General features: G+C 38.4%; 1 protein-coding gene across 1 annotated transcript; it reads right to left on the minus strand.

Annotated features, from left to right (window-relative positions):
• Positions 1-269: 269 nt before the first annotated feature.
• nmur3 (neuromedin U receptor 3) lies at positions 270-9,372 on the minus strand. The gene is made up of 3 exons (XM_085457389.1): positions 9,227-9,372; positions 6,996-7,923; positions 270-1,889 (listed from the first exon to the last, which is right to left on the minus strand). The coding sequence occupies exons 1-3, from the start codon at positions 9,239-9,241 to the stop codon at positions 1,459-1,461; spliced, it is 1,374 nt and encodes a 457-aa protein (XP_085313515.1). The 5' UTR covers positions 9,242-9,372; the 3' UTR covers positions 270-1,458.
• Between the last annotated feature and the right edge of the window lie 2,677 nt (positions 9,373-12,049).

Consider the following 12,049-nt stretch of genomic DNA (forward strand, 5'->3'; position numbering starts at 1 on the left):
CTACCACATATTTAGGCCAGCAACACAAGGGCAGTAGGACAACTTACTAGTGACTCTAAAGACACAATACATTCAACCAGTCAATCTGTCCTAGCTTATTATTTTGATTCAAACCACACTAGGTCTATAAACTCTTGTGGAAAAAGAAATTTCATAATGCAATCACGGTGATGAATAAATTCTTCAGTTTCATGGTTCCGTAATCAAAATGACAGCACTCTAATAATGTGTTTCCAGTATTTACATAGTTCAAGCATGTGACAGCTATGTATAGACTGCTTAATATTTATTTTGCTTTTGAATTAGCCATTGCACAATAGCCATAATCAGTTTTCATTTTTGCAATCACAGTGAACAACAGCTTACCGGCTGGCCATGCAACAAGAGAAAAAACCCCAAAAACATTAGCAACAGCTCACAATAAATTATCACATTCTTTGTCCCACTGAAACACAGAGACATATACTACTTCTTTTTGCAAATTAGCATCACGTTAATTTTCAGGTACAACATATCAATTACAACATGTAATCATTTGGCTCAGATCGATCTGATTTTCCACTTTCTGACATAAGGCATACAGCAGTTAAAAAATAAGACAGCAGGTAAAATGTGCAGGCACTGTTGTCAAATATGATTCAAAGCTTCAAACAAAGGATAAATAATCATTTTACATCCAAGCTTTTTAGTGACATGTGATAAGTTTAAGAAAATAGCAAAACATACTGGAAATTATGCTTATCCACATCCTTTGCTAGGATTATATGAGAATATCCATAATACAATGATACTGGAGCTACAGGAAAAGCTAAGCAACTAAAGACTGTAAATATAGGGGGACGGTTAGCTTGGCTCTCAAAGATTTAAAAAACAAATATATGCCCTTTACCTTTACAATGTATTTTTAACGGTATCTTGATATTTAAAAAAAGGGGGGTTTCTTTCACATTCAACCTCCTATCCTGTCAACCATATTTTTCCTCCACCATCACTAAACATCAGGGGGTCCAGTCCCAGTCCCCAATAACATCATGCTCCATAGTCTCATCAGCCTAACTGCCAAAAATTCATACATTTCCAGTGTCATGATTTTGCAGTACATTTTGTTATTTTCTTCCAAATGATCTCTCTTTGCACTAAAATACAACATGAAAGCAACTTTTGGATTTACATGGCTCATCAACTAGAACCTTTTTTTACTTTTGAGATGAGCCAATGTTAATAAAAGGGTCAGAGACAAGCAGATGAGACAGTTTCATTACATTATGACACAGACTACTTGTCCTCATTTGTTTCAAGTCTCCGTTCTAAGCTAAGCTCATTTTCTTCTGGCAGTATTCATCATACAGCATCATGTCAGCAAATTCTGGAAACAAATAAACCTAAGATCCAAAATGTTAACCTGTCAGTTTACAATATTTCTGCACCAGCTGCTTTCTAGCTTGTTCAAATAAAATGTCAGAATACAGAGGTCTTGCACGTTGTGTCTGTACAAGCACATGTGAGGATTTCAGTGTCCATACTCAGTGTCATATTAGGGGACAGCAAAGGGATGAAAGCATTAGAGTCCTTCCCCTCGGCCTGACCCCTTGAACTTGCAACGGAGGGATCCAGCAAAATTTTAGGAAAAGGAGGGGAGTCTCTGACAGAGTTATTGTCCTCCCCCTGGGAACAAACAAGTTCTCGAAAACACTCTCTGAACCGCGTGGAGAGCAGGCTGTAGATGATAGGGTTGACTGCAGAGCTGAGGTAGAAGAAGACGCCCGACAGGATGTGGACATATTGATAAATGTTGTGCATCAAGTCGGTCCACTGGCTGATAGAGCTCCACAGAAGACGCTCGATGTGAAAGGGTGCCCAGCAGACTCCAAACACTGCCACCACGATTGCTGGAGAGAAAGATGATGAATACATTTATTTTTGCAGAACAGATTTGAATGTTAAAATTAAACTTGTTGGCTTGTGGTCCTTTATAAAAATCCACTCTGCGGTTTATGAGTTCTTATCAATTGTTAGCGATCCAGCCATAAAATGATTTATCTCCTCAACTTTATTTGAAAACCTGTTTAAACAAACTGAGACAAACGTTTCTATAAGGAGTACACAGGTTTGTGGAGATTTTCTTCTTCTCATTTTCATTTAAAACAGCTGTATATGGATGGACTAGAGTTAGGTATTCTGGTGTGTTCAGTCAGTGTCATGCCATTGCACACATTGCATTAGCAAAACTTGAAAGAATAGCATGTTCTTGCCCAAGGGTTTAAATTACTGTTATTCTGTCATTGCTGCTGACATTATATGAATTTGTCAGCTTGTAGGCTCCTGTTTGGTCTGGTTTGTGAGCTAAATGGCCGCACTGTGAAAATAAGGTTTAGGAACATATTATGTTTTGATGTTAAAATGTTCCTTTCTGACCACATCAGTCTTACTATGCTTATGCATTGGACCTATATGCTCATATTTTCTTACCATGTTCGTTTTAAACATCCATAAATGACAAAAGACAGCTTGTGTCAACAGCTTTGAAAAAATGACAGCGTTTAATGCTCCAGGAATGAGAATGAGGTCGTAAGAAGGACGGATAAACAGCTGTATTCATGACCTTTGTGGTAATTGTGAAGTAATTTAGAGTTAAGTTAGATTGCTTATTGATGCCCTTAAGGCAAATGAGTCAAGAGATTCTTAAAAATGGAAATTCAGCATATCATTATCCTTTGACTGAAGTTCTTGTTTAGCAAATGCTGCACTTCAGCAACCACAATATATCAAAGACATAGATTGTAGACTCTCTTAGCTTACAGATAAGACTAGAAACCAAATTCAAATTCAAATTTTATTCAAATTCAAATTTTATTTGTCACGTACACAGTCATACACAGTACGATATGTAGTGAAATGCTTGGACAACTGCTCGTGACCTAAAGAAAACAAAAAAGGAAAAGGCTATGAATAAGATAGGAAATAAATATGAAAAATTAAAAAGGGTAAATTTAACTAGGAAGGAATAAAATATAAATTAAGGTTAAAAATGAAATAACTGTACAACACAAATTAGAATGAAGGGTAAATTTAACTGGGAAGAATAAGATAAAGATAAATATATAAATTAAAGTTGAAAATAAAATAACTGTACAACAAAATACACAATATAGAACTATATAAGAATGTATGAAGAAATCTAAATATAAATAAATATATACACAATAACAGCAGCTGTACAAGTATTAACCGGAAATGAAGAATATAGTGACCAGTGTTGTGCAAAACCAAAGTCCAGAAAGTCCAGTGTGTGTGTAAGAACCATATGTGTGGGTCAGTACTGTGTGGTGGTGTGATTGAGAGACCGTATCGCCTGCGGGAAGAAGCTCCTCCTCAGTCTCTCTGTGTTGGTCTTCAGGGAGCGGAATCGCTTTCCTGACCTCAACAGAGAGAACAGTCTGTTGTTGGGATGGCTGAGGTCCTTCACGATCTTCCTGGCCTTGGTCCAGCACCGCCTGCTGTAGATTGAGTGCAGGTCAGGGAGCTCGGAGCGGATGGTGCGCTCAGCTGACCGCACAACCCTCTGTAGAGCTCGTCTGTCCTGCATGGTGCTGTTCCCGAACCAGGTTAAGATGTTTCCCGCCAGGATGCTCTCTATGGTGCACGAGTAAAAGTTCCTGAGCACCTTGGAGGGCAGTTGGAAGTCTCTCAAGCGTCTGAGGTGGTAGAGACGCTGTCGGGCCTTTTTCACCACGGTGTTGATGTGACAGGACCATGACAGGTCCTGCGTGATGTGAACTCCGAGGTATTTGAAGCTGTCCACTCTCTCCACTGGGCACTCGTTGATGACGGGGGTCTGGTAGTTCCTCTCCTGCTTAGTGCTGAAGTCCACTATCAGCTCCTTTGTCTTACTGACGTTTAGAAGGAGGTTGTTCCTCTGGCACCAGTTCTCCAGATTCCTAATCTCCTTCAGGTAGGCCGTCTCGTTGTTATCAGAGATCAGGCCCACCACGACGGTGTCGTCAGCAAACTTGATGATGGTGGTGGAGCTGGTAGTGGCCACACAGTCATATGTGTACAAAGAGTACAGCAGGGGGCTCAGAACACACCCCTGGGGGGCTCCAGTGTTGAGAGTGGTGGAGGCTGAGACATGTCCGCCCATCCTTACTGCCTGTGGTCTGCCAGTTAGGAAGTTGGAGATCCACTGACACATAGATGAGCTGAGTCCCAGATGCTCCAGCTTGGTGGTGAGTGTGGAGGGAATTATGGTGTTAAATGCAGAGCTGTAGTCTATGAAGAGCATTTTAACATAATTCCCCCTTCTAGTGTCCAAGTGAGTGAGTGATGTGTGGAGGAGATGAGAGATGGCATCGTCTGTGGAACGATTTGGACGGTAAGCGAACTGTAGTGGGTCCAGTGTGTCTGGTAGTGAAGAAATGATGAAGTCTCTGACCAGGCGTTCAAAGCACTTCATCACTACTGAGGTGAGGGCTACAGGGCGATAGTCATTGAGAGAAGCAGGGTGGGGTTTCTTCGGGACAGGAACAATGATGGACAATTCAAACAGGTATTATAAGTCTTATCAATTTTAGGGTTTAACGACTGTTCTTGGCCAAATTTAAATGCTTCATTCTGTGCAACAAACAATGTTCAGCATTTTTTTTGATGATCTCAGGGGCTCTCCCTGCAGGAGATCCAGCAGGCACAGGCAGTGTTTGGCTTTTTATGATCGTGGATCATTTGTCTAAAGCTTCATGGTTAGGACAAAATGCTGTATTTTACAGTTTTTCAAAGAATCATATTTATATTCTATATCATCTTGTTCCAGCTCTTCATTAAAGATATATTTATCTTGGGTGAAATACTTGGGCCATATTTTTCTCTGAATTTTTTGCATAATCTTAAAGAAGTCCAGACGCTTTTCTTTGCAAGCTCCTTTGACTACGATGACCTGAAGGACTGAGAACCTTCACAGACTTTTTGTATAATTGTTACGTGTGTGTTTTACTAAGTCACGGCTGATGTGTTTGATGTGTTTAGAAACTTTATCTTTACTGTAATATAAGAGAAACTTTGGTAACAAAGTTTGGCTGAACAGCATGAATTGACAACAGGAATTGTTGTCAAGAACACAGGGTATATGTGTGAAGATGTTCAGTATGAAACTACAGCTTGATGACCAATAAGTAGCTTTCAGCTTGCTGCGCTTTTAGTTGTTGATAGTGAGTGGAAATCAATTAAAGAGCTTTTATCGAGTTAGCTGCTCATAGATGCAAATGTTAAACCTTTTTAAAAACTAAAATATGCATGTCATTTTTCCTGAAAGTCATTGTGTTGCAGCTACTTTACATGGGAAACACACGTTAAAAACAAAACCAATGTTATTTTACTATCAATTACTATTTGACTAGAAGAACAAGATAAGGAGGATGATGACAGAAGCAGTCTGATCAACTGTGCAAATCAAAACAATCACAATCTTTTTGTCCATACATTTCATATTATTATTTTTAATTTAAATTTTATCACCCATTCTCCAGAACAGATGACATTCCTGATAAAGGAATCCACCTGCAGTGGAACCAGAAAGCATCCCCCAAACCTCTTGTGAATTTAACAACATTTCTAAAAGATCTTCAGTTGGGATTCTTTTAAGAAAAACATAATTTAAAGGTCCCCTGTGATGTTTTAGACATCTAGTAGTGCTATGGATTTATTTGTTTTTGCACCTGTTTTCTGTATCTCTCATGCAGTTGCACAGAACATAACTGCACAGAGAGATGTGTTGCACGGAGCCTACAAAGGCAGAGGAAGCTGTTATGTTTTAGAAGAAAAAGCCATGCGTTCAGCACTTCCATTAAGCCTCATGAATTTACATTTCACACCTTGGAGAGTAACATTGAACGTAAACACAACTTTTAGTAGTTTTGAAGAAAACTCCACAATTTTACTACAATTTATTTGGCTTTTAGAGCTCTGGGAAAAATAACTCTCAGACGGAATGTGCTACATATGAGGTAAATATCTTCTTGCAATATGCAGCTCTACAGATGCAAAGATAAGAATAAGGAAATGTCTTTATTTTTAAGTGTTGCTGGTATTTTGTATGCAGCTGGGGGCAGTTAGATGTTTTTTTGTTGTTATGATGGCTATAAACTTGGTTATATGCTTTTATTTAACTCTCAAATATCAGCACGGATCTCAAAAAGTACAGAAAAGGTCAGGGTATAATTTTAGTTTCCAGTGTTTCATTAAATAAATCACCAGTGTGTTAGCTAAAGAAGCAGTTTAAAATTCACCTTTAGGCCTTTTCTTGAAATATTAGATATTTGTGACTGCAATATCAGTTAGAAATTCATGATATATTGTTTGTTTGTTGCAGGTTTTTAAATAAAAACATAATTAAAAAAAAGTAACGACTAATCTCTATGCTGTGAAATTATGACTGGCTGTACAAATACAATGAGAATAGCATCACCAACATCCACTCTAAACTCCTGAGAGGAGCTATGACAAAAGCTTAAATGCAGACATTTCCTGTGACATTACCACTATCACGCTGCTAATTGTGTTCATAATGGATATTCTGATAATTTACTCTTTGCAATAATTGCCAGTTGGTTCAGAAAATAGGTTTTCAGATTGACTCCTAATGCTATTTTTTGCCAGTTATTATTTTTGCCATTCGTAGTGTGAGAATCTTTAGATGGATGTAATGGGAAATTCCTCAATGTAAAAAAACAAATAGCTACAGCAAAAGGGTCTTACACTAACGTGTAATCTTGTCAAGTTGCAGAATTAGGAGATGCGACTCAAAAGGAAGCCCTTCCGAATCTTAATGATCCATCCAAACTGCTGATAATCCTGTGTCATTATTTACTCTCTGTTTTCGTCATGTTTTGTCTATGGGATCATGCCTTGGCAGTGACAATACAGATTAGAGGAGATATGCTTTCAAGTCAGAGCAGCATGACAGAGCAATGTTTGCCTTTTGAAGAGAAAGAAAAAAAACTCACAGAGCATTTTGATGACCTGTCTCCTTCGGCCATTCTCCACTCTCATCTTCCTTCGAGTGCTGCAACAATTCTTTCCCAGGTTCCAACTGGACTGGCGCCTTTCTCTCCCCAAATGAAGGCCCATGACTAAATACAGCATGCTAATAACCATCATGGGTATAAAATAGAAGCAGACAGTTGTGATTTGCATGACCAGGTTATAGATCCACAAAGGTTTCAGCACAGTGCAAATAGCTGACTCCTCCATTCTCTCTGGCAGGTAGAAGATGCCGTGCAGTGAGGTGTTGGGGATGGCACAGATCATCGAAACCACCCACACAATGGTGATGACCCGTTTAGCGTGCTGGTTAGTCGACAGGTATCGTGTTTTGAGTGGATATACCACAGCTATGTACCTCTCCACACTCAGAGCTGTGACATTAAGGATGGAGGCAAAGCACACGGTTTCAAACAGGAACGTTTTGAAGTAGCAGCCACCCTCACCAAAGGGGAATGGATAGTTCTGCCACAGGTCATAAATCTCCAAGGGCATCCCAAACAAAAGCACGAGAAGATCCGATACAGCCAGGCTCACAAGGTAAAAGTTTGTAGGATTACGCATTTTTTTGTGCTTTGCAATCACTGCACATGTGAGCAGATTTCCAGACAAGCCAATGAGAAAGATGAGAAGGTAAACACTGGTCACTTGGAAGAAAAAGGGAGAGCGTTTCGGACCCAGGATTTCAAAGAGGTTGACCTCTGTGAACTGGTTGTTAGTATAATTCCCAGAGGCATTGACAGGAATGCTGATATTGTGGAGCAATTTTGATAAGTTTAAAGAGGATCCCTGCAAAAAGAGGTCCATTGTTGAGAGGAAGGCTGGAGGCACAAATGAAGGAGTCAAAACATCCTCTGCTGGTTTCTTGGGGTATTCAGTGCTGGGGTGTTGCTATTAAAAGAAAAATAAGAAGATAAAACAGACAGTGCCGTGATCAGAAGAGGGTTTTTTTTCTGTTTAAGAGCTCTTTGATGCTGCTTATTGGGGTCAAACGTAAGCTTAATATTTCTTCATCTTGTTTAATGAATAACTTCTCGACAAATGTATAAATTCCCACAACATGAGACCTAATTTTATCTAACCTAAAAGCTTGGCAGTTATTATTGTTGCCATTTTGGGGGATTCCTGAGTGATTTTGTCCATAATATTTCTGAAAAAGCAAACATTTCCATTTTGCCTCAGAGAACCTCAAGGGACCATCAGTTTGAATCAAAACTTCATCAGATTAAAGTCAATTAGATGACAACAGCAGAATTTTTTTCATTCTGGGTGGGAAAACTATTAACCTAATGCAGTTTCTGTTTCGCTCATGCATTTTCTATTATTCTATTATCTTCTCTGTCTCTCTCGGTTTTTGGCATCCTTTATGTCTAAAACAAACAACAGATGTTTCTTAAGATGCATCAAGGAGTGTGTGAACCAAGATTTTTCAGTGAATAAACTAATTAGTGTGATGATGTCAGTGGCATATCATTCGAAACAAATAAAGGAAACTTTAAGCTAGTTAACTAGGTATGACACATCCTTGTTTGTATTTGCATCATTTTGTTAAAGGAGACTTTGTTGCTTCTATTTTAAATAGCAGTAGCAGTAAAGAACTGAAATTCCACAGACTTATAGAAAAAGAACATTTTCTGTCATTTCTGCATAGGTAGAAAAAAATCATACATTTTTTACAGATTGCAGATTCCCTCGTGGACAGGAGAGCATTGCTTTTAGTGGCAAAATAATATTACTAAACTCTTTCTCATCAGCGGATGACTGTTTGGGATAATTACCACTCTGCACTGAGAGATGCTAATGATTTCATCTCAAAGGTTAATTATGTGGCCAAATCTCATGTATTACTCGGCAACTCCAAGGTTATTGGACTAATATGGTATGGACAGCATTATGAGAATTAACGTTAAATAGAGTTGAACATTATATTTATCTGACATGTCAATTAGGAAATATAACCAGCCTGCAGTTAACAAAAGATTCCAATGAAATTGTGTTTAATGTCTTTAAATCGTGTTGCAAATTTTTTTTATTAATAACTGGATATTTAAGTTGAACGGACTTAATTGCGCATTTTAAAATACTTACAAGCACTAGTGAAAAAAAAATCAAAAGCAGACTAGATGCAGACAACTAAACAGTTTCCCAAAAACTAAAACAACAGTTCAATGTAAAAGTAGAATTAAATTCTCACCTTGGTTCTGCTCATCTGCAAGTCGTTTCTGACTATCCGCTCTCTGTGCGTTCATGATTGAGAATGACGAATCAAATAGCGCAAAAACGAAGCAAATTGAAATATAGATATATACATATATCAGCCAAATGCTGAATGAAAAGTTGTTTGACACGCTTCTGGTCGGTGGTTGAGGGGAGAGGCGATACTTGGAGGATCCACAGGGGAGGAGACTGTAAATGCGCTGCAGCCACGTTCCCATCACACAGAGAGAGAGGGAGGGAGAGAGAAAGAGAGAGCGGATGGGGGGGGGGCGTTTTCTGGGACCATACATCTGCTTCATTTATTTATTTAGGTTAGCCTATTAGGGTTGAATCATAAAGGGCGTGCGTAAGCTTTCATTCATAAAAAAAAACGCCAAGGAAGGGGCTGACCTATAATTTTACACTTAATAATCCAGCCACTGGAAGTAATAATCTACTGTAGCACTCTATGGCATTAGAATTAAGAAATATAACTGTTAAAGGTTTCTTCTGTTTTTGCACTTAAGGGTTAACGGTGCATTTTTTGAGACAGCAGAGGGGGTTGTTTCAGCAGGAACAATTATGTTTCAGGATTGCGTCATTGAGTCTATGGATTGCATATAATTGAAATTTCTGCATAATGGTCCACTGTAAAGAGATGAGTTAGCATAAAGCTCCAAGCAGATACAAAAGATCCCTTCTTTCATAGAGGACTGCATAAATAAGGAACAAAAAAGTGAGAGCCAGTGAAAATGATAGTAGTTCATGTTTCCTTATTGTCATTCAACTCTGCCCACTTTAAGGAAAGCCTGGCTAGAAATCAAATCAAATCAAATCAAATCACTTTTATTGTCACATCACATGTGCAGGCACACTGGCACAGCACATGCGAGTGAAATTCTTGTGTGCGAGCCCCACAAGCAACAGAGATGTGCAAACACAACAACACAAACGAGCAAAATACAAGAATGGCCAACCTGAAACTAATAAATATATGTACAATATATAATAGTGTATGCATTTCTGGATGTGTATACTAAATATTTTCCTATGTGTGTGTGTGATAACAATAATAGTAATAAAAATCATAGTTAAAATGTAAAAATACTAAAGAAATCAGGTTGTTCAACTTTGTCTCATGAAACTAAGAAAATCCTTTGATTTGTTGTCTTTGTTAAGTAAAAAATTGAATTAATGTGGATACAAGAGCCAATGAATATCTCACTGGGGCTTATCCAAGCTGTGTTAGTGCATCTGTACATGTGTTCTGGACTTGATTTATTTTCCATGGTTTAGAACTATGTGAGGGGTTTCAGCTGGCAAGCTCAGTTTGGAGTTCCTCATTCAGAAGTGCAGTCACGTCTTTTTCTTTTCTCTCAGTGGATTGTTCCTCTATGCTCACCAGCTGTAATGTAAACCCGAGGCACATTCTTCTTATAGCTCACCTAATTTACTATTACATGAGCCATCCTTCATGGAAAGTGCAGCTTATTTTTACTGAAGCACAGGTGTGAGTTGAAGAAGCAAATCAAAGTAGAACTGGATTTGGATCCAGTCTCGTATTCCCATGCTATAAAACTTGTTAGCCTCCGTCAGTCAAATGGGGGCAGAACCCTGTCTGACATTGGGTAAAAGTCAGGCCATTACAGAGCTAACATGGAAAGACAGTCAACCATTCATGCGAACAACTACACCTACAGCCAATTTGTATTCAGCATACATATATTTGGACAGGAGGAGGAAGCTAAAGCAACCCAAAAACAGAGGGCGAGCACATGCTTATATAGTAGTGACTTGTGTGCTGTGGAGCATTCCCTTCTTTATCCTTATTTTTGACTCTAGTGGCGATCATCATTTTCATTTTAATGCACAGCAAGATGTTGTATTTAATAGCACCTGAAACTACCAGTTGAGACCTTAAAGTAATACACAAAATTGAGGTCATAGACAAGCGTGGAAAAGTGTGATTTTCTCTGTAGATTTCTATTCAGACATACCTTTTTCATAACCCAAAGAGTTTCCATTAGAAAGAATAGAGGTTTAAAGCACTTTTTGCACTGGTTTCAATCTTCAGACCCCAAAGCTTTATACATAACATCTGTGATCCAGTGAGATGACATTTTCCTGTAAGATGAACTTAAATTGAAACAGAGAGAGGGTCTGTGTGCTTATATCAAAGCTAGATTTAAATAGAAGCCTACATAACTTACTGTAACGTTTTTAAATCGTATTTCTAACATTTTTTCTTTAACTCCTGCTGTGAAAATAGAATTTAATCATGTGTAAAGGTATAAATCTTTGCAGCTCCTTTACTCCTTTATTTTGTTACACATATTTAGTAGTTTGTTAGCACAGCTTTGCTTTTCTAAAATAAACACTTAGACCAACTAATTTTTTTTTGTGGTCATGAAAATCACCTATAAAAATAACAACTGACCTGGCTTAATTTTCATGGGGACATGTCACTCTTGCCACTCTACTGTTTTTATGTTGCTGAGTGAAGTGCTTAAATGGGCATTTAAACCGTTTTTGCTTGCTGCAGTGATTCCTCTTGAAAGCCAGTGATGTTTTTTTCTGTCACTTTTTCTTCTTCTCCCATGCTATGGGAGCCTGCTTTTCAAAGTCCACCTTCCTATTCAGCTGGAAAAAAAACAACAACAACTGATTTGTGACATGGTTCAACAGCATGTCTTAGGTATCAGCTCTCAGACGCCATGACCCAGCCTTAAGTGTGAAGGTTGCATAGAAAAGTTGTAAGGACTTTTTGAGTTTTGAACTTGTCCAGCAAGCAATCCTGCCCTGTTAGCTTTAATGTTGTAAA

Source organism: Copadichromis virginalis, linkage group LG5, assembly GCF_057382275.1.
Source record: "Copadichromis virginalis isolate Kocher_CV1m ecotype Utaka linkage group LG5, C_Virginalis_male_GT1.1, whole genome shotgun sequence".
NCBI lineage: Eukaryota > Metazoa > Chordata > Actinopteri > Cichliformes > Cichlidae > Copadichromis > Copadichromis virginalis.